The 23,790-nt window shown below is 40.8% G+C and overlaps 2 protein-coding genes across 2 annotated transcripts; both read left to right on the top strand.

Annotated features, from left to right (window-relative positions):
• Positions 1 to 703: 703 nt before the first annotated feature.
• Positions 704 to 23,563, top strand: LOC105381685 (general transcription and DNA repair factor IIH helicase subunit XPB). Its single transcript, XM_048631879.1, has 18 exons — positions 704 to 839; positions 2,801 to 2,895; positions 3,164 to 3,311; positions 3,630 to 3,770; positions 4,275 to 4,469; positions 6,713 to 6,861; positions 7,224 to 7,249; positions 7,872 to 8,012; positions 10,307 to 10,473; positions 12,467 to 12,637; positions 12,966 to 13,119; positions 13,500 to 13,566; positions 13,838 to 14,021; positions 15,241 to 15,584; positions 15,927 to 16,069; positions 22,265 to 22,348; positions 22,593 to 22,781; positions 23,426 to 23,563. The coding sequence occupies exons 2-17, from the start codon at positions 2,838 to 2,840 to the stop codon at positions 22,770 to 22,772; spliced, it is 2,352 nt and encodes a 783-aa protein (XP_048487836.1). The 5' UTR covers positions 704 to 839; positions 2,801 to 2,837; the 3' UTR covers positions 22,773 to 22,781; positions 23,426 to 23,563.
• On the top strand, positions 713 to 23,782 carry LOC105381707 (chromosome transmission fidelity protein 8 homolog). Its single transcript, XM_038118816.2, has 2 exons — positions 713 to 839; positions 23,426 to 23,782. Exons 1-2 carry the CDS (start codon positions 820 to 822, stop codon positions 23,745 to 23,747), a joined length of 342 nt encoding a protein of 113 aa, XP_037974744.2. The 5' UTR covers positions 713 to 819; the 3' UTR covers positions 23,748 to 23,782.
• The last annotated feature ends 8 nt before the right edge of the window (positions 23,783 to 23,790 follow it).

Raw genomic sequence — 23,790 nt, 5'->3', positions numbered from 1 at the left:
TAGGTAAGTACCTACCAAATGAGATTAAGATGTAGGTACCCATAGGTTGAAGCTATAAGGTAGGTATAAGTCATTTATGAATCATAGCGCAGATTTGGTACCTTCAATAAAACAATCTAATTCATAAGAAAGCACCTTCGACCGTTGTAAATGGTTGAACTCCTGGATGCCGGAACTCGAACCCTTAATATTCCCAAATGAGATGATGAGACCTTTCCCGTTTTAGTGATGCTAGGAAAGGCTCCGAAAGGAGGCTCATTCAATTTCAATCATTATATTTATTCATAAATAAAAAAATCAGATCCACTTTTGTTTTACTAAGGCTATTGGTCATATCAGGATGTATTAACTTGGTAGTTACATTACTTAGTTACGTTAGTTTCTTCGCTTGAGCTTGAGTGGTATCATTGGTAGGTGACTGTAAACGTAGTATTATTTTCTCTAACTATTCTATAGTATCTACCTATCGAACGATACTTGCTAGCGAATCTAAGTACTTTCTGGGATCAACCCGTGATCGTGAACCCGATCAACCGATTCCTTGTGGCGCTTCATAATTTTCCATAGAATAAGGACGTGCTGTGAGTTTATGGGTCTATTTTTCTAATCTGTGTAAAAATGTATAAAAATGACAGATTTAAAACTATAAATTCAGTTCAAATTCAGCTGTCACTCTGACGCAACTTGTTTTGTTTGTTGTTGGTTGGTATTTCACTCGTATTTCACAATAATAAAAACACAATTTTTAGAGAGATACAACATTTCTACGCTTAATTTATTTATATATAGCGTCAAATCCATTTCAGTGTATACCCTGATATGACGATTTATATAGATTGGTAAGTATTATTCCGTATTTGCAAAAGTATTATACCATCATTAATATCTTCACTGTTCGGTCTGGTAATACAGTTGTAGAACAATTATAATTCCTATTTATACCTATTAGATAGGTATAAATCCCCTTAATTTTCAAAGTAGCTTGACTCTTAAACTTTAATAACATAACCTTACCTTTACCAAATAAGTTATTATCAAATAATATTAAGCTTATAGCATAATTTAGGATATGTGTAACATAAATATAATTTGAAAGTAAAAAGCTGAGCAACAATTAAACCATATCTATAAGAAAACTTTGTCTAAATAATGTAATATAGGTATTGTCCGCATTGATGCAAAATGAAAATATTTATCATAAATAATTATATGTTGTGTAGCCGTAATCAAGGATGAGGTTATTGTCATCTTTCAGAAACATCTAGACATTACTAAAAACACTACCAATTACATCTGCTAATGTTATAGGAATTCCATGATGAATTAAGACTTCAGCATTAGCTAGATTGTGGGTTTGTAGATAGTGAAACATTTTATTTAGTAGGTGGTAGTAGTACTATATAGACACTGGTCCGACAACACTACCTTTACTTACATAATATCAGATAAAAGATAGGGAATAGTTTTACTTCAACTGGGAGCATTAAATGAATGTACAAAAGTAAGTTTTACCATGTCAGTGTTACAAATTACCAAGAATAATTTGTTGTCCTACACTTTTTTTAGTGTTGCTATTAAACTAAAATACCATTGAACTGGGAAAGAAGAGGATAAAGTGAACCTAATAGAATCTAGAGTTGTCAACAGACAATCCATGATGGGTGAGACACAAAAGATGTCTGATTTCACAGGATTCAAATGGTTAAAAATACTTTGAAGCCTAAATTATTGCCTTCTATTATTGCTTTTCTTGAGAAATTTCACAGTTAGATGACAAAGGTGTTTTATTTCCTATTTCTATACCATATTAGTGATTGATATGAATATTATTTACTTACAATATAAATAATATTATAAGTACAAGGTAAGTGGCAACATAGTTATAAATGTATTTCTATTTTCAAAGGTTGTCTGGCAGAGATCACTTTTTGTACCCTAATGGACAACATTTCAAAAAACTAAAGCTGCTATAAATCGAAAACCATTTTGAGATTTAGTTCTAAAGGCCACAAAAAAAATGTTTTTGGATGTATCATTTTCGAGAAAATCATAAAATAGTAAAAAAATGCTGATGACGTCATGCATCAGGTGCGATGCGTTTTGATGATCAAAGCCTATAGATTTAAAAACAAAGTAACTGTCACTTTCATTTTTGATTGACGTTGACGTTTTATCTTGACGTTGTTGTTTATTTGGGTCATTTTCATAAATTCTTTTCTGACACTTTCTGTCAATTTTTTTTATTTATCATATAAAATGGTTAGTACGTATTAAGAGATGACCTCTATATAATATGTCCCAGAGCATGCCACCGCTCACACAGCTGAAAAAATGGTTCTGCATATTTTTTTACATGATAAGTATCATCAGAAATATCAACGTCATTTGAAAATGACCCATTTGTTGGTTGGCATGTAAACAAAGTTTAAATGTCACTTGTCAGTGTCCTTTATGTTTTTTTTCGAGACTAAGGCAATACGACAAAAATCAAAATTGAGCCTAATATGTAACGTCACTTCCGGTTTTAAAATAATTAACTTTAAAGTTAAAAATAACATGCAAAAATTAATGTATATACAAAATAAAAAAATACGGGTCCTCTAAATTTTTATAAACTTTCCGAATAGCTTATAAAAATATAGGGTAAAGAAAATGAAATGTTGTCCATTAAGTTGCAATTTGTTATTCCTATGATTCTTGGTGGTGTGCAAATAAAGCATATTCTATCTATCTAACTATTGCTGTAATAATGCATGCTATAATAATTAATTTAGTATAGAAATGTGTCCTCTATTTTCAGATAGTTACAACTGATAAATTTTCATCCAATCTCAATCATGGGTCCTCCAAAGAAATTTAAGAAATATGATTCCAAGTCTGGTGGTGATAAATCCAGTAAGTTTTTTTATTCATATCAACATGCTAAGGAATCCTTTTAAAAAATGGTTGAATAAAGCATTGGTGCTATTCAGCTATTCACCTTTAGGTTAGTATATTTTTTCATATCATCTTCCCCTACAAACATTAACTATCTAGTTATTGATGCAAAATTTATCTGGACTGGGTATTTAAACTTTAACAACTATCTAATAAAAAATATAAATTTACAACAAGGTACCCACATTTATTTTCCAAACATCTCATCATACCCCACATTTTAAAGGTAAAAGAAAGAAAGTGGAAGAGGAGACCATAGACCTGGTGGAGGATGAGGGCTCCGAGAATGCGGGTGTGCCGGGCGCCGCGCTGCAGGACGCAGAGAAGAACGACAACCAGGTGCCCGAGGATGAGTTTGGGGCCAAGGATTACAGGTAAATTTGTTCCTAAAGTCAGGAATAGTATTAATGAATCAGCGCCATTTCCATTATGAGTTTCACTTGATGTTCACTTGTACTATTTTTGAGTAAATATAGACAAATTCATAAAAATCTACATTTTTCATACCATTTTCATACAATAAATATTGATGATTTGTGAGTTTATCTACGTATAATTTCAAAATTGGTATCCTAACCTAAGCCGAAAGGGACATTTTTTACCTACAACATTAGGATATTTGTGAAGAGAAACTAAACTCCCCTTTATTCAACACCCTTACTAAATCTGACCGTGCCCATTCCACCCGCCAGGAGTCAGATGGCGCTGAAGCCGGACAACGCGAGCCGGCCGCTGTGGGTGGCGCCCAACGGACACATCTTCCTCGAGGCCTTCTCGCCCGTCTACAAGCACGCGCACGACTTCCTCATAGCCATTGCTGAGCCGGTTTGCCGGTAATTATTACTTTATTTCATCATAATACCTATAACCTTTTGCGTTCTGAGGTCGCGATATCGCACATAGGACAATAGATAGATAGATAGAATATTCTTTATTTTTACACACACATGAAATTGATTGAAATCTTACATAACTTAAATACTAACACATATATGTAGAAAAATGGCGGCGGCAAGCGTTAACCTCTTGAATGTAAAATTTGTACTTTTAATTGCTTGTATTATTTTATAGCATATTTATAAATGTCCCATGTGCATGTTTTGTCTGAACAACATTATTTTAGTATCATTCTTCCAAGAAGCGAAACAATTACATTTTCTTAGCGGAATTCCATGTGTATCTTGTATTAAACCCAAATTAATTAACAAATGTGTTGCAATGATTATTGGTGCAACTTTCTATGCAGCAAATGCTGAGTTACATCCATTTAATTTCACAAAACTCAAAACATTACACCAAATTCTCTAATTACTACAAATAACGTATCTGCATTCCAGGCCCCAACACATCCACGAGTACAAGCTCACAGCGTACAGTCTCTACGCGGCCGTCTCAGTCGGATTACAGACTAACGACATAATCGAGTACCTGCAGCGGCTGAGCAAGTGCGAGGTGCCGGCCGGCATCGTGCAGTTCATACAGCTGTGCACGCTGTCCTACGGGAAGGTCAAGCTCGTGCTCAAGCACAACAGGTGAGGGTTTTATGCATCTTCAGGCCCCGCGGCATGAGTCCGTTATCGCAGTCGACAAAATCTATAAAAGAGCGATTTACCTATCACAGCGCTGTATGTATCGCTATATAGTTCCGTTTATCTACGTCGATATGGGACTCGTGCAGCTGGGACACCTAACTGTCATTCTTCCTGGGTGGGATTTTTCGTTACATAACTTTTAGAGATAGTTCGTCATTGATGATTCGTGAACTGGTAGAGCGTAGAGGGATGTACAGTCTGCCACAGAGATATCTCAGCTCTCTGTCGGTCGGGTACAGACTAACGACATAATCGAGTACCTGCAGCGGCTGAGCAAGTGCGAGGTGCCGGCCGGCATCGTGCAGTTCATACAGCTGTGCACGCTGTCCTACGGGAAGGTCAAGCTCGTGCTCAAGCATAACAGGTGAGGGTTTATATCTCTTCAGGCCCTGCAACACTAGTCCGTTATTGATGTCGATAAACTCAATTACTGCGCGTTCCACCAATCACAGTACTGTATTTATCGCTATATAGTGTCTTTTATCTACGTCGATATGGGACCTGTGCCGCAGGTACAGTCCCTAAAGGCTCTGCAGCACGTGTCCCTTATTGACGTCGATAAAATCTATTAAAGCGCGTTTTACCCTCTAACAGCGCTTTATTTACCAAAATATAGTGCCGTTTATCTACGTCGGTATGGGATCCGTGCCGCATGTACAGTCCGTAACTGGCAATCTTCCTGGGTGCGTTTTGTCGTTAGTTAACGGTTAGAGCGTAGAGGGATGTACAGTCTGCCACAGAGATATCTCAGCTCACTGTCGGTCGGGTACAGACTATCGACATAATCGAGTACCTGCAGCGGCTGAGCAAGTGCGAGGTGCCGGCCGGCATCGTGCAGTTCATACAGCTGTGCACGCTGTCCTACGGGAAGGTCAAGCTCGTGCTCAAGCACAACAGGTGAGGGTTTTATGCATCTTCAGGCCCCGCGGCATGAGTCCGTTATCGCAGTCGACAAAATCTATAAAAGAGCGATTTACCTATCACAGCGCTGTATGTATCGCTATATAGTTCCGTTTATCTACGTCGATATGGGACTCGTGCAGCTGGGACACCTAACTGTCATTCTTCCTGGGTGGGATTTTTCGTTACATAACTTTTAGAGATAGTTCGTCATTGATGATTCGTGAACTGGTAGAGCGTAGAGGGATGTACAGTCTGCCACAGAGATATCTCAGCTCTCTGTCGGTCGGGTACAGACTAACGACATAATCGAGTACCTGCAGCGGCTGAGCAAGTGCGAGGTGCCGGCCGGCATCGTGCAGTTCATACAGCTGTGCACGCTGTCCTACGGGAAGGTCAAGCTCGTGCTCAAGCATAACAGGTGAGGGTTTATATCTCTTCAGGCCCTGCAACACTAGTCCGTTATTGATGTCGATAAACTCAATTACTGCGCGTTCCACCAATCACAGTACTGTATTTATCGCTATATAGTGTCTTTTATCTACGTCGATATGGGACCTGTGCCGCAGGTACAGTCCCTAAAGGCTCTGCAGCACGTGTCCCTTATTGACGTCGATAAAATCTATTAAAGCGCGTTTTACCCTCTAACAGCGCTTTATTTACCAAAATATAGTGCCGTTTATCTACGTCGGTATGGGATCCGTGCCGCATGTACAGTCCGTAACTGGCAATGTTCCTGGGTGCGTTTTGTCGTTAGTTAACGGTTAGAGCGTAGAGGGATGTACAGTCTGCCACAGAGATATCTCAGCTCACTATCGGTCGGGTACAGACTATCGACATAATCGAGTACCTGCAGCGGCTGAGCAAGTGCGAGGTGCCGGCCGGCATCGTGCAGTTCATACAGCTGTGCACGCTGTCCTACGGGAAGGTCAAGCTCGTGCTCAAGCATAATAGGTGAGGGTTTGGTTGTTGTGTGGCGACCTATCCTAGATTGCTTAAACTACAGCAAATAAAAATTGTATTCGTCAAGTTGGTGTTGATTGTGTATTTACTGAAAAAGCGGCAGAATGAGATACCTCTTCAGGTCCCGCAGCACGGGTATCGACGTCGATAAACTCGTTCAATGCAAGTTTTACCAATCACAGCGCCGTATTTATCGCGGTATACGTTTATCTACGTTCTATAACAGACTCCTACAGCGTGGATTGGTCCTAACTCCCAACCCTCCTAATCTTAGATCACCGTTCTGATATTTATACCAAATTATTTTTCCTCTCCACCAGATACCTAGTGGAGAGCAAGCACGTAGAAGTGCTACAGAAGCTGCTAAAAGACCCGGTGGTGCAGCAGTGCCGGCTGCGGAGGGATGGAGACGATGATTTATTAGCTTCAGCTGCCCCGGGGAAGGCGGCCGTACCGAATACTAGCACCGGTAACTAATTACACTACTCTATACTTTGTAAAATATAGCATTCGTCCCAACGCCCATGACGTTTCATTGACAGATGCTTGTGTTGTAAATAAAGTTCTTTTCCTTTGAAAACGTACAAATGACAAATAACATGTATGTAGGTATGGATGACAGGTGTCTTAAATAGAGCCCATGCTATATTTAATAAAGTATAGCTTTCTTTTACCTTGAACAAAAGACAAACGATTAAATGTCACGTCGCATCGCAACAACGTCTCCTTCCCAATCGCATTAGTTTTCAACTATCCACCGCTTACAGAAGCTGATTAATACCTGCCTATTTCTACCACAAAACTAAATATCCATACATTCTCCAGCGGAAGACAAACCGGCAGCACCTGACGGGGCGGTCCCGGACGACATCAGCGAGATGTACCAGCAACTGGACCAGGAAGATGATGAAGAAGCCACTGACTTGACCGCCAGCGCCGCCGTCGCCTTCGAGGTCGACCCGGATAAGATCGAGGTAAATTATGCACCTGCCTTAGGCTCGCTCGGTGCCCATTAACGGCATCGGCAGTCAGTATCAGGATTTTAAGGGATAAATACCATTATAGTTACATTAATTTCATGCCTGCCGATGCCGATATCCTGGCGCCGAGCCTTATTAGACAACCGCCGTCAATAGAAATGTTGTGAAAATGGTGAGGGTTAGATATAGTAGGAGTAGGACATGGCGTATGGAAGAGTCATCGCGTTAGGTGCCAATAGCTGACTATAGTTACTACGTAAGACATTTTAGATAGACTTGAGGGTATGTACGTAGTGAAAAAACTGAGTGACCATATAGCTGCGCTCTATCTGTCAGTTTCAATAACTATCTATCAATAGTGACAGTTACTTTCTTACGATTTTGACAGAATGCAACTTTTTACGTGTCAAAGACAGCTATCGATATACAGATTATTGAAACTGGCAGTTTGCCGATATAATAATATGGTTGGTGCGCTCGAGATTCCTCTGCGTAAGAGACACCGGCGGCACCAGACGGGGCGATCCCGGACGACATCAGCGAGATGTACCAGCAGCTGGACCAGGAAGATGATGAGGAGGCCACTGACTTGACTGCCAGCGCCGCCGTCGCCTTCGAGGTCGACCCGGATAAGATCGAGGTACGTTATGTACCTCATAAACATAATTATATACCTACATAGGTAACTGCCGTCAAAAGAAATGTGAAAATTGTGAGGCTAACCCTCACTATTTTCACATAAGTAGGTGTACGACATACATGGCGTATGCAAGAGTCATCGCGTTAGGTGCCTATAGCTGACTACAGTTACTGCGTAAGGCATTTTAGGTAGACTTGAGGTGGATGCGTGGTGATAAAAAACCGACTTAAAAAAACCACTAAAATGTAAGAAATAATTTAAGGTTTACACAAATTCTACTCGTATGAGACAGTACAAATATACCTAAGCAGGAACTGTTCTTTTTTGATGTTGGTGCGGTGACAAAGTAATCTGAAGAAATATGGCACCAACTTCAAAAAAGAACAGTTCCTGCTTAGGTATATTTGTACTGTCTCATACGAGTAGAATTTGTGTAAACCTTAAATTATTTCTTACATTTTAGTGGTTTTTTGAAGTCTGTTTTTTAATTTTTTTAATTATTATTTTATTTAATAGTTTTTAGTTTATTTGTAATAATTTTCAATCAAAAGTAAGGTGCAAATGATACCAAAAAGTCCTACTAATCAATACGAATCATTCAAGCCTAAACACGAAGTAGTTGCTATATACCGTTGAGGAGTTCCCCTGACTGCCTTCCGTTTCCATCATCAGATCAGCTCAAGGTCACCATCATATTTTTTTGTTATAAGAACTATATTTACGTTCTTAATTTCATTAGAATCGGTTAATATGTGCCCAAAATGGAAATTCATACCCTGTTTTTACCCCTTTACCCACCCTTGGGGGTGAGATAAAATTCTGAAAAAAAATGGGACCACCTGGGAGCTCAACCCAATACAACAAAAAAAGAATTTTCAAAATCGGTTCATAAACGGCGGAGTAATCGGTGAACATACATAAAAAAAAAAAAAAAAAAAAAAGATCCCGACGAATTGAGAACCTCCTCCTTTTTTTGAAGTCGGTTAAAAAATGAGCGACCATATAGGTCTTATAGGTACGCTCTTTCTGCCAGTTTCAATAACTTTATCTACCGATAGCTGACTTATTATGATTTTGACAGAATGCAACTTTTTACGTGTCAAAGACAGCTATCGATAGATAGAGTATTGAAACTGGCAGTATGCCGACATATGGTCGGTGCGCTCAAGAATCCTCTACGTAAAACAAACCGGCGGCACCGGACGGGGCGGCACCGGACGGGGCGGTCCCGGACGACATCAGCGAGATGTACCAGCAGCTGGACCGGGAGGACGACGAGGAGGCCGCCGACCTCACCGCCAGCGCAGGTCGACCCGGATAAGATTGAGGTAAATTATATGGGAAAATGACAGAGGTTATATATATAAGTGAGAGTAGGACTGGTGCTTATGCAAGGCAAGGGTCATGTTAAGGATAAAATTGAGGTAAATTATACAACGTTTATAGGGGACATACCCGCAGCGGCTGAACGATCATATGTCAAGATGCAGTGGCCAATGATGAGGAGACATTATCACTGCCAATTTCCTAATGGTTGGGAAAATGGCAGGGGTTACATAAGTGAGACTAGGACTGGTGCTCATGCAAGAGTCACTTTAAGTTCCTACTATATAGATAGGGTTTTAAGGCTTTTAAGGTTTCCTTGAAAATTAGTGCGTAGTGGAAAAACTGAGCGACCATATAGGTGCGCTCTTTCTGCCAGTTTCAATACTCTTATCTACCGATAGCTGACTTTGTTATGATATATATGAGTCAGCTATCGATAGATTGAGTATTGAAACTGGCAGTATGCCGACATATGGTCGGTGCGCTCAAGAAACCTCTGCGTAAGAGAAACCGGCGGCACAAAATACTGAGCGATAATATTGGTGCGTTCTATGCCGCTACGTCGATATTTCACTGTTGTGACATTGACCCTTTGCAACTGCTATTCGCTTTATGTACACGCACGTGCAAAGAAACAGTTCCACTTACAAAATGCAGATACCAAATGACCCCAATTTTTTAAAATATTTAGTAGGAAATTTGAACAAAACGTAAATATTTTGTTTTTAGTTGGTTATATTGTAATACTCCGTTAAATGTACTTAAATATTGCAGAAAGCGTCATTAAATTAGGAGTTTAGGAGTAATATAGTGATTTTCTCAATGTAACTTTTTCATTGCCCAAGTGTAATATTTGATTCATTCGGTCATCAACATTAGTCATACATACATCATTAACAAAAACAGTAACTTTTTAAGGTAAAGAGGAGCTTACACCAGCTAGTTTTACCACTCTTATATACCCGCAGGTGATCCAAAAGCGCTGCATCGAACTCGAACATCCGCTGCTAGCAGAGTACGACTTCCGCAACGACGCGGTGAACCCCGACATCAACATCGACCTGAAGCCCACGGCCGTGCTGCGCCCCTACCAGGAGAAGAGCCTCAGAAAGATGTTCGGGAATGGACGCGCCAGGTACTAATGTGTATATCTTGGACATAAGTTACCCTTCGGCCGTCTAAAAAACCGAAGATAGGAAACCAGTTTCCGAAACGGCTGAAGGGGTTTCTAGATTATCAAAAAACTAACGAACGGAAGCTGGAATGGACGCGTGAGGTATTCAATTCATGTGACATGGCGGTGGTGCCAGAAGATTCTAGATAAACGGACAAACAGTAGCTATCATAAAACCGGTACGTTTAATATAGCGAGATGGATTCGAGGTTTGCGCAACGGCGCTCCGAAACCTCGTTCTTCGTAAGCTACAGTGACTCCATACGATAACAACGATCCTAACAATAACAGCAGAATAGCCTCCACTAGCGGGGTGTGAGTCCGCAACGACGCGGTGAACCCCGACATCAACATCGACCTGAAGCCCGCGGCCGTGCTGCGCCCCTACCAGGAGAAGAGCCTGCGCAAGATGTTCGAGAATGGCCGCGCCAGGTATATCTAGGACATTTATTACAAGTATTAAACCCTTCAGCTGTCTAAGACACCGAAGTTAGGAAACCATTTTCCAGAACCTTCAGCCGAACCTTCAGCTTTTTCTAGATTATCAAAAAACAAACGAATGAAAGGTGTCTTAAAACCGGTACGTTTGATACAACGAAATCGAATCATGGTAAGTGCAGCGGCGCCCCGAATCTTCGACCTTCGTAAAACCTTCGTTAACATCTATGAGGAGAATGCGCTCCGAGCCTTCGTTCTTGGTAAGCTATAGTGACTCCCGTAAGCCCCCAATAACAGGAGAATAGCCTCCACTAGCGGGGTGTGAGTCCGCGACGACGCGGTGAACCCCGACATCAACATCGACCTGAAGCCCACGGCCGTGCTGCGCCCCTACCAGGAGAAGAGCCTGCGCAAGATGTTCGGGAATGGACGCGCCAGGTAATTACATGACTGCATATCTGCGACATAAATTCATGTGCCTTGCGGCAATCTCAAAAGATTCGAGATGAACAAAAATCAAACGAACGAACGGACGCTGTCAAAACCGCCAGGTCATAATGTGTATATCTTGAACCTAAGTATTAAAACCTTCAGCTGTCTAAGACACCGAAGTTAGGAGACCATTTTCCGAAACGACTTTCTGGGCTTTCTAGGTTATCAAAAAACGAACGAACGATAACTGTCATAAAACCGGTACGTTTGGATATAGCGAGATGGAGTGGTGATTAGCGCAGCTTCGCTCCAAAACTTCATTCTTCGTAAGCTACAGGGACTCCCGTAAGCCCCCAATAACAGGAGAATAGCCTCCACTAGCGGGGTGTGAGTCCGCGACGACGCGGTGAACCCCGACATCAACATCGACCTGAAGCCCGCGGCCGTGCTGCGCCCCTACCAGGAGAAGAGCCTCAGAAAGATGTTCGGGAATGGACGCGCCAGGTAATTACATGACTGCATATTTCGGGCATAAATTCATGAGCCACGCGCCAGTGCCAAAAGATTCGAGATTAACAAAAAACAAACGAACGAACAGAAGCTGTCATAAAACCGGTACGTTTGATACAACGAGTGGTGGCCCACGCCACGTCGTAATTATGTTGGCTAAAATAAACCATCTGATTACATAATTCATCAATTTTACGAATACCGGGATAGAAATGAAATGAAAGTTGCTCAGATGTACGGTGGCCTGCGCCTAAAAGTATACAGGCGGAGTTTTTAAAATAGCGATCTTAAGCTCACATGGTGTTCAAGCACATCCACATAAACACCACTGCTACACACATCACACACAACACGTCCCCGGATTTATAACAGATGTAGCTGGTCCCTTCATCATCAGGGATTGATTTTAAAAACTCCGCCTGTATACTTTTAGGCGCAGGCCACCGTACCTGGCAACGGAAACGTCACAGAAAATTATTCCCGGAACTCACTCTCTGCTTTGTTTTCATTCTTCCCTCCATCCACTCATTCCACCCCACCCACGCCACTCACTAATTCACCCTCCACCCCACAGATCAGGCGTCATAGTACTCCCATGCGGCGCGGGCAAGTCTCTAGTGGGCGTCACAGCAGTGTGTACCGTCCGCAAGCGCGCGCTCGTGCTGTGCAACTCCGGCGTGTCGGTGGAGCAGTGGAAGCAGCAGTTCAAGTGCTGGTCCACCGCCGACGACAGCATGATCTGCAGGTGAGGATAGCTAGTGCTTTAAATCTGAAAAGAGTTATAATTTGGCGCGATTGCGGTTGGTCAGGTTAAACGAATGATAAGAGAGGATTCGAAACGCAATACGACCAATAGCGACCTTGCGGCTTAGCTTGGGTGCACCTATTGGTTCTGCGGTTTTGGCATATTCCACTTTCCACCTATACGCCTCCAATGAGACTTAAAAAGTGTCTTGTGGGAGTGACAATTGTTGACACGCACTAACTAGAGTTCACCAACTCCCATGTACTTTCATAAAAGCGTTTTCAGGAATCGATGTATACCACTTCAATAACATCCCAAACCTCCGCAGATTCACATCAGAAGCAAAAGACAAGCCGATGGGCGCGGGCATCCTCATCACGACATACTCCATGATCACGCACGGACAGCGGCGCTCGTGGGAGGCCGAGCAGACCATGAAGTGGCTGCAGCAGCAGGAGTGGGGGCTGCTGGTGCTGGACGAGGTGACGAGCTCGCTCACTCACTCACTCACTCACTCAATCATTCAGTCGTTCATTCACTCTTATCACAACTTACTCCATGAAGTGGCTGCAGCAGAATCAGTGGTGACTAATTTAAGAACATTCATTAATTCAATCAATCAGTCAGTCGTTCATTCACTTTCATCCATAGAATAACAAGTACAAGCTAGTCTCGTTATTCTATGCTTTCATCTCTATGCACGCAAACACAGTCCGTAAACAATACACTATAGGACATGTGCCTCTACCAAAACTGTAGGGTGCTATTTATGTGCCATAAATAATTTAAAGCTCTGTCAAGACATAATTATTGGCTTTTATAACGAAAAGTAAATAATCAAAGTATTATATAATTATTACAGGTGCACACAATCCCCGCTAAGATGTTCCGACGGGTATTGACCATCGTTCACTCACACGCTAAACTCGGTAAGCCACTTTATCAAACTCCTTCACCCTAATCACCCTTGTTATTTTTTTCTTCTTTAGAAAAATCCCATCTTGTGCTAACGCTATACATAGATATTTCACAAAGCGTGCTACAATTTACTCTGTCCTCAGCCTTTTCCCATTCGACCACTATAACAATTACAACCAGTTACCTAGATCAAGGTCGTCGATCCATTCGTATAAAGAGCCTCCACATTATCAAGATTTATTACGTCAGCCTTTTAATATCATAACAAACCCATGTTTACAGGTCTAACCGCAACCCTACTGCGTGAGGACGACAAAATCGCCGACCTCAACTTCCTGATCGGGCCTAAACTGTACGAGGCCAACTGGCTGGAGCTGCAGGCTAACGGCTACATCGCGCGCGTGCAGTGCGCCGAGGTGTGGTGCCCCATGACGCCCGAGTTCTATAGGGAATACCTCATACAGAAGTGAGTTTATATATTACTTATCTCGAAAAAAAGTGATTTGAGATGCGTTGCTAAGGAGCAGACCTCCAAAGTATTCTATTGCTCGCTCTTTCTCGGCAAGTTCGACAGAAGATGGCAACGGTATTCGTATAACAATCCTCAGAGAGAGTTTAGTTCAGTCCAGGGAGTATTTCCAGTGTCTCTCTCTATTCATTTCTCCTGAAGGGCTAGTACGGGTCGCATTTAAGACATGACAAAAAATCTCCGTCGCGCTCGCTCTTGAGGCTGCTGCAAAACTTTTTTCACGTCTTAAATGCGCCCCGTACTAGCCCTTCTCATTAGAGGATAGCTGTATGAGGCCAACTGGCTGGAGCTACAAGCCAACGGCTACATCGCGCGCGTGCAGTGCGCCGAGGTGTGGTGCCCCATGACGCCCGAGTTCTACCGCGAGTACCTCATACAGAAGTGAGATTTATGTGGTTTACTTCGAACAGAAGTGATAATTCTTTGTAAAATATAGCATGAGTTGTGTAATTTTTTCTTTTCAAGTGGATCGAACTTTATTTACCAGGCACAGCATCTGTCAATTGATCAAACGCCATAAAACTAATTCTTCTTCTCTTCTAAAACTTCACTGGCGTACTCTAAGTTTATCTCGTATACGGAGCGGTCGTCCGAAATATTTTATTGACACCCTCATTTTCATCGCCCTCGTCGAGTGTTGTGAGAGATCTTCATCACGCCAGCGCCGCTCTAAAGGAGTCTACACACCAAACCCGCCGACCCGCCGACACAGCCCGGCGGCTTGGTGTCGGCGACCCAAACCCGCCAACCCGCCAACATGTGTCATGGGGCTGTGTCGGTGAGTTAGTCGGCGGCAAGAAATCAGTACAACTTTTTTAGTTAGTGATTGCAGTGTGTACGAACGTGGAGTGTCGGCGGGCAACTGAGCGTGCGCGTACGCAAGTCGCCGGCCATGCCGCCGACTTGCACGCGCGGGTACGAGTCGCCGACATGATTCTTGAAACAAAGTCGCCGACACCAAGCCGCCGGGCTGTGTCGGCGGGTCGGCGGGTTTGGTGTGTAGACTCCTTAATGATGACAAATAGAAAACAGCACGGCCGTGCGCTTAGGCTAAAAAGATTGCTTCAGTAATTTTTGTGCATATGTCTACTACTACACGACATATTTAGAACCTTTGTTTCTACTATGTGCTAAAACAAAAACCTTTCTTCCGCAGAATCAACAAGAAGATGCTCCTATACGTGATGAACCCGTCAAAGTTCCGCGCGTGCCAGTTCCTAGTCCGCTACCACGAGCGTCGCGGCGACAAGACCATCGTGTTCTCGGACAACGTGTTCGCACTGCGACACTACGCCGTCAAGATGAACCGCCCCTACATCTACGGACCCACGTCTCAAGGGGAGAGAATACAGATACTGCAGAACTTCAAGTTTAACCCTAAAGTGAACACGATATTTGTCAGCAAAGTCGCAGATACGAGTTTCGATTTGCCGGAGGCGAATGTGCTGATTCAGATCTCTTCGCACGGAGGGTCGAGGCGGCAGGAGGCGCAGAGATTGGGTAATTATGTCTATTGTTTTTCTCGAGGAACATAATTTCTTTTTCTTTCTCAAAATCAAAAACGTAAAATAATTTAAATAGAAAATTAATTTAGGTTTAGACTTGTTAAATAAAATAGAAACATATAACTAACGTAGTTACTTTCTAAAATGACATTGGAGAGATAATTTTGATACTGGTTGGATGAACAGGACAGACTGTGGTGGTGCTCCTTGGGAGAAGCCTATACATTATATCCAGCAGTAAACGACCACCAGCACATGATGATATCTAATAAAATATGTAAAGAAAAATATAAGCTAGCTTTTAGTTGAAATCTCACAATCAGTTTACCACCCCCAGGCCGTATCCTGCGAGCCAAGAAGGGCGCGTTCGCTGAAGAATACAACGCGTTCTTCTACACGCTGGTGAGCCAGGACACGCTGGAGATGGCCTACAGCAGGAAGCGGCAGCGGTTCCTCGTCAACCAGGGGTACAGCTACAAGGTACGCACTATTATTGTCATTAGAATAAGCTAACGTAATTACTGTAACGTTTTGCTCGAGCTAACACGATTTAAATGTTAGGTTAGTTTTTAAAACATTTTAAACAGCGGTATCTGGTAACCAGAGGTACAGCTACAGGGTATACTTTATTTTTGTTTTCTTTCATATTAGGACTATACACATACAGTAGTTACATGTGAAATCTCACAATGGATTTAATTTCTTTTAATATTACTAAATTTAATGTGTAACTACGTATAAAACTAGTGTTAACTTAAAGAATATAGTGTTATACAGCTGTGCAAATGAAGACAAGCCTTCAAACCCTGAAATAAAACACTTACGGGACTCGGATATTTGAAGCAGCGGCACCTGTCAAAGTTCGAATTTGCCAACGGATATCTATCAGGGGAGTATTGTTAAAATTACATATTTTTACTAGTATTACTCATTTAAAATCATAATCACTAAATTATTTAATCATTATTCATTAGTTTGCTGCATACGTGAGATGTTTTTCACACTTCCTTAACCCACTTTTAGACTTTGTCATTTTCAAACTTTGTTGTTTTCATTTCTAATTTTCAAACTTTCTATTAGCTTTTGTATCCCTTATTCCCTATTCTTACTATACCATAGTCTCCACCTACTTAATTGCTATTAGTACTTCATTGAATAATGATCAAGTGATTGTTTTTTGGCTTAAAGTTTACATAATTCTAAGTCAATAATACCACTGAATACTTATTCATTAAGTAACATATTAAGCATATTACTCCCTCCCCACCCATACTTTGTGTTCATGACTACATTGTATATGATAACTAACAAATAAGTTACCTTTTGATCATATTTACATAGACTTACAATATACTTTAATTATTATAACCTATTGGTATCTGGTTTGATCAAGTTATACCTAAAGAGGGTTATTTTGTATATATCTTGGATAAGCATCCTCTCAATTCTACCTATCAACATACTAACGGGTAACCCCGGGTGGTTTCAGACATGTCGAGGATGACGACCCGGAAGGTGCAGAGCCGTGACCTGGAGATCCAGCTGAGGACAGCTTTGGAGGATCTCAAGGCGTCTCGTGACCTCTCAAGCCAACTGATGGCAGAGCGGGAGGACAACGAAAAGGAATTCGATTCCCTTTTGAAAAAGAACACCGACTTAAAGAATGTCATCGCTGAAATGGACATTCAATACCAAGACTTACAAGGCAAATGTGATGAGCTGGAGATTGTACTGAGATCAAACACAGAGTGTCAGGATTTACATGAAGCTGCCTTGACAAAGATCTGCAGCCTGGAGAATCAACTGGCTGAAGCACACACAGAAATCCAGCAAATAAATGAAGCACATGCAAGCGAAGAAACAAATAAGACAATGGCATTGTACGATGAATTAGTCACCCTACATCACACCCCTATGCCAACAATAGACCTCACCACTCCAAGAAAATCAATCAATATCAAAGGTGCAAACAGGCTTAAAAAATATATTAAAATAAATAAATATATTAGGAAGTCTGAGCGAGCATTGAAAAAGCATAAGACGCACCTTCCATTGAAAAAGGATAGAGTGAGACTACAACTACTGGTGAATAAATATGAAGAAGAGATGTCGGACTACAACCAGAAACTTGCAGACAACAACCAAGAGTGCGAGTTCAACATGGCTATGCTACAGTCTAGGCTGGCCACATTGAAGTCTGCCCTAGACCAGAGAACTGTGGAGTATGAAAACCAGCTGCTGGTGCTGAGAAGTGTGGGCTTAGTTCGGGTTGAGATGCTGCCGGAGAAGTCTTCATCTGCTGAAGCCTCTACCGCATCTCCGGAGGCCACCACCACCACCTCGGAGGACACAAATAGCATCCCGTTGGCCACCACTGAACTCACCACTGGTCTCTCGAGGACCACCACCGGACTCTCGGGGACCACTACCATCCTCCCGAGGGCCACCACCAGACTCCTGGCGGCCACCACCAGCATCCCGTTGGCCACCACTGGACTCACCACTGGTCTCTCGAGGACCACCACCGGACTCTCGGGGACCACCACCATCCTCCCGAGGGCCACCACCAGACTCCTGGCGGCCACCACCAGCCTCCCGACGGCCGCGCCATCCTCAGGGGTCATCCAGAGCGCATCGGCGGCAGCAGATGTTTTTCAGGCCTCCACTAAGAAATTACATAGGAAACCCACCTATGCTCAGGCAGCTAGTAGAATAGTAGGCAATAAGCAGTTACCTAAGATGGCACCCACTTCCTTGACAAGGCTTACTACAAGTAGTAGCAGTTCAAGCGAGGATTACAGCACAGTTGTATATTCCGATAGGCTTGGCAAGGATTTTGGGCACATGTTGGGTAATCATGTAAATGGAAAAGTTGTTAATTATTGTTACCCAGAACTTACATTCGGACAAATAGTTAAATTGATTTCAGAGAGGTCACACACTGACAAAACAACTATATTTATTATGGTGGGAAATAGTTTAGGGGTGTCAAAGTCTGACATACATAGAAGTTTTGCTATATTAGAAGGCCTTCCTGCTAAACATGTATTTGTTTGTGCATTTCCTTACTCATGCACACTGCCCGACAAATGCAATTATATGACATGTAGCCTAAATAAAATAATGTACAATGCATGTTGTAAATCCGACTGTATCAATTTCTTTGATACTAATTTGTACGTAGATAATTTTAAATTGACTTGGGCCAGTTTATTTTTGTCCTCAAATCAGAAACGACGTCTAGCTACAGAAGTAGCTCATCTTATTAACTCAGTTATAAGCATTATAACGAAGAAAACTTGTGTCCCTATTGACACCGTCAGTAGTAATACTGATAATAGTAATAGTACAGTAGATTTAAATTAGATTCCCAGACAACGGGAGAGCATCATAGCGTTGATATAAAGATTGATTCAGTTCACTGCTCTCTCGGCTCAAAACTATTAAAGGACAAGACATTTAAGAATGAATTTAAATTGGTACATCAGAATATTCAGAGTCTTTCTTCTAAATTGTTAGAAATAGAACTATTTTCGGAAAAATTTAACATTGATTGTTTATGTATCACAGAACATTGGTTAGACGAGAATCAAATGATGTTCCAATTGAAAAATTACAAACTTATAAGCTGTTTTAACAGAAAGTGCAACGAGCATGGCGGGTCACTTATATTTCTTAAAGAAAATTGTAAATGTAAAGAACGAAAGGACATAGTTGCTCTTTCTGTTAAACACCATATAGAAATTTCATGTGCAGAGCTAAACAAGTATATAATAGTATGTACCTACAGGCCACCTACTGGTGATTTCATTACCTTTGAGACTGTCATGGAGGATGTTCTAAGGTTAGCTTCCAATAGTAAAAAGGAAGTAATAGTGTGTGGTGACTTTAATGTTGACCTATTAAGTGACTCTCCTAATAGGTCGAAATTACTGTTACTTTTTAAATCATTTAATCTTTTTAATGTCTTTCTGGAACCAACTAGAATTACATCCACGTCTGCCACTTGTCTAGATAACATATTCTGTAACTGTGAGTTTAAAGACAGTAGTGTGATAAATTGTCTGAGGTCAGACCACAGTGGGCAGACCATTACCTTAGTAAACACTGACAAGACAAATAAAACTAAGGTGAGATGCAGACCGATTACTACAAAGAAAATTGACAATTACTGGAAGAAACTAGACGAAAAACTTCCGAAGGTTAAAGTAGATTGCAATTCTAATGAGATGTATACTAACTTATTTAAGATAATAGCTGATGAGTTTGAGAGTAATTTTGAAACGAAGGAAGTTTTGATAGACAATAAAATTAAATTTTGTGACTGGGCTACAGATGGTATTCGCAAAAGCAGGGCGACATTATATGATCTGTATGAGATGAAAACATTCATACTCCGCCCTGACTTTCAATCTTATGTGAAGAAATATAGCAAAATGTACAAATGTGTCTGTCACTGTGCGAAGACAATTTTTATTAATAACAAGATTAAAGACTCGGCTAACAAATCTAAGGCCATTTGGAATATAATTAATAACGAAACGGGGAAGAATCGAACACGCGAGACTAATTTATCTTTAAAGGTAGGCAATGACATAATAACATCAAATGACGAGGTGGCGAGAGTCTTTGAAGAGTTTTTTACGAACATTCCTTTAGAGACTACTTGCAACCTAGATTCTTCAGCTACATTAGCTGAAACCCTGGCGAAGGAGAACGCACCTTCAACCGATAAGGAATTTAAATTCAGATATATTAATACATTAACTATTATAAAAACATTTAAGTCTTTAAATATGAAGAAAACTGAAGACTTGTGGGGAATGTCAGTTAAATTTGTTCTTTCTATTATTAATAAAATCGCCCCAATTTTGGCTAACATTTTTAATAAATGTATCGCTGAAGGTGTGTTCCCAGATCTTATGAAATTGAGTAAAATTATACCTCTGTTCAAGAGTGGGGATATGGAGGACCCTGCAAATTTCAGGCCTGTCTCGGTTCTTCCAGTTTTGAGTAAAATATTTGAGAGGGTCATACTCAATCAGATGCTTTTGCATTTCAATGAAGCTCGATTGTTTCATAGCCAACAGTATGGTTTTACAAAAGGCAAATCAACAACCGATGCCGGTACTGCGTTAATTAAGCACATATTTGACGCCTGGGAAGACCATCACGATGCTATTGGAGTCTTCTGTGATCTATCGAAGGCGTTTGATTGTGTAGACCATCAGACTTTAATTTCGAAACTGAGATACTATGGAATAGGAGGAAAGGCTTTAGATTTGATAGTTTCATATTTAGACAAGAGGCAACAAAGGGTCGATATTAACAATACTAAATCACAGGGGGCTCATGTAAAGATAGGCGTCCCTCAAGGATCTATTCTAGGACCATTTTTATTCCTCATTTATATTAATGACTTGCCTTTTATGGTTGAAAAATTGACTAATATAGTTTTATTTGCTGATGATACTTCTTTGCTTTTTAAAGTTAAAAGAAGTGAAAATAATTTTAATGAAATTAATTCTATTCTATCTGACATACACGATTGGTTTACCGTTAATAATCTTCTATTGAATTCTAAGAAAACGAAATGTATTAAATTTACACTGCCGAATGTTAGACAATGCGATACTAACATTATTCTAGATGGGAATAAATTGGACCTAGTTAATGATACTGTTTTTCTTGGGATGACTATAGATTCAAAGTTACAGTGGGGACCTCACATTGAAAAATTGGCTGGAAGGTTGAGCTCCGCAGCTTTTGCTGTACGGAAAATTAGACAACTGACCGACGTTGAAACCGCCAGATTAGTTTACTTTAGTTATTTCCACAGCTTATTGTCGTATGGCATTTTGCTTTGGGGTAGAGCCGCTGATATTGAAACTATATTTGTATTACAGAAAAGAGCCATCCGCTCTATATACAAACTAGGTTCCAGGGATTCATTGAGAGAACTATTTAAAGAAATTAACATCCTTACAGTTCCATGTCAGTTCATTTTTTCCAATTTAATGTATGTACGAAAGAATATTTCAACTTTTGATACAATTGGCAGTAATCATGACATTAATACTAGGAACAAGCATAAGCTGGCTTTTCCAGCGATGCGTCTGGCGAAAGTTAATAAATCGTTTTTAGGGTACTGTATTAGATTTTATAATAAGCTTCCAACAGAAGTTGCTCAAATGCCAGAGAATAAGTTTAAGTGTTACATTAAAGAGAAACTCTGTAAAAAAGCTTATTATAAAATTGATGATTACTTAGAGGACGTTAATGCATGGCTGTGATAAGTAGTTAGCTCTGCTCATATTATTATAATAATCATTATTAAGCTTATAAGTACCTATTGTATACCAACTAGTTTTAAGTCTCTTTTTTGAAAAGATGGCTCAGGAGTTTCTTGCCTCCGTTCTTCTCCTTAGACAGAAAGAGCCCCCCCTTATCCGAACGGAGAGTAATTTGTAAAAATTGACGTTCATCAAAAAATTTTATATTTGTACGATGAATAAAAAATTTTGACTTTGACTTTGTGCATTAGGTCAGTTTTTACTTGGCATTTTTACGACCAAAAACTACTAACTATACATCCTTATTCTTATGCAGTATCAACTTGCCAGGCTTTACGGCCAGCACGAAAACAATAATTTAAGATAAATATCTCTGTTCCAGGTGATAACAGAGTTAAAGGGAATGGACACTGAACCAGACCTGTTTTATGGAACTCGTGAAGAGCACGGCATGTTACTGCAGCAGGTTTGTAGATTTTTTAGTCACATGTGTGAAATCTGCTGCCCTAAAATTCAAATAGACATTCAAGTAAATTGACACTAGGTATAAGCTACAAGTTTTGTGTACAAAACATCTGTCGGTCATTCCAAATTGCTACACCTTAAAAAACTACGACTACTATTTTAGTATGAAAGTACAAAAAGGAAAAAATATAAACTGAGCAGTGAAAAAATTTTATCGACACATAACACACCCGTCTCCCCCACAGGTGCTAGCGGCATCGGAGACAGAATGCGAGGAGGAGCGCGTGATAGGCGTCGGCGGGGAGGTGGTGCGGCGCGGGGGGGCGCTGTCGTCGCTCGCCGGCGGAGACGACGCCTTGTACTTCGAGCATCGACGCGGGCACTCGAACAACAAGCATCCGCTGTTCAAGAAGTTCAGATATTAGATGTGTGTGGTATGTGATGATTTGGATTTTGAGATTTGTTATAGACTGGCTAATCTTTTCACCTTGGTGACAAAACCAATTGTACGCGCAGCGTTTTTTTTCTAAATATCCACGATTACTCTTAAATTACCTTCATCATCATTGTCATTCTCCTCGGCCTTCTTAATCTAGCCACTACTCTGGCTCCTTCTCTAATTATTATCATCATTCCACCGGCAGCGGCAGTGGGCCCGAGAGTACAAAGTAGCTATCCCTGATTAAAAATGGATACTTCGGGGGCCTATGTTGTTACTCGTAGACCCTGAATTTTCCCGATTGATGATAACATCCCACTGAGAGTAATAATTGCAAACATGGATTTTAAAACCTCAAGAAAAAAAAGTTGAATGCAAATGATTCTAATTCTTAAATTTTTATATTTTGTTACTTACCTAAAATTATTTTAAAGTGCTTTTTTTACTCACTGATATTACCATTCAATTTTTTATTTGTTTCAGGCAAGATAGATCACAAATCACCTGAAATTTTATCTTACTTCATTCACAAAATAAACTAATTTAATTTACGCTTTTGTTTTTTTTTTGTTCCCAAACCTATACCCAATTTAACTATGCAAATATTAACTTTATTAATAAGTTTTTCTTTTGTTATAGTAAGACGGATTGCGAGGGCGGAGTGCCGGAGTGGGCGATCGTGGAGCTGCAAGGGCTGGTCCAGATGAAGAAAGATGGCACTGAGGGAGGCACGGTTGTCGGAGACCTGCACTATCACGCCCGCTCCGGGCACCCCACTCTCATCCTAGGACACCACATCTTGAGCGGAAAAGAAGTCAAATTAGAACAACCAATGGCAGTCCTCGAAAAAGTAACAAAAGAAGACAGCACCGAATACAAAGTTAAAGCAATAGTGAAGAAGAAATTGCTGTTCAAGTCTAGACCGAAACCTATCATTTCCAATGTTTCTGAAAGAGTGTGATATATGTAAAATTAAAAATAAAGTTAAGGTTCTTATTTATGGG

This window comes from Plutella xylostella, chromosome 29, assembly GCF_932276165.1.
Source record: "Plutella xylostella chromosome 29, ilPluXylo3.1, whole genome shotgun sequence".
Classification (NCBI taxonomy): domain Eukaryota; kingdom Metazoa; phylum Arthropoda; class Insecta; order Lepidoptera; family Plutellidae; genus Plutella; species Plutella xylostella.
Note: the sequence above shows the minus strand (reverse complement) of the source record. Positions and strands in the feature narration are given on the sequence as shown.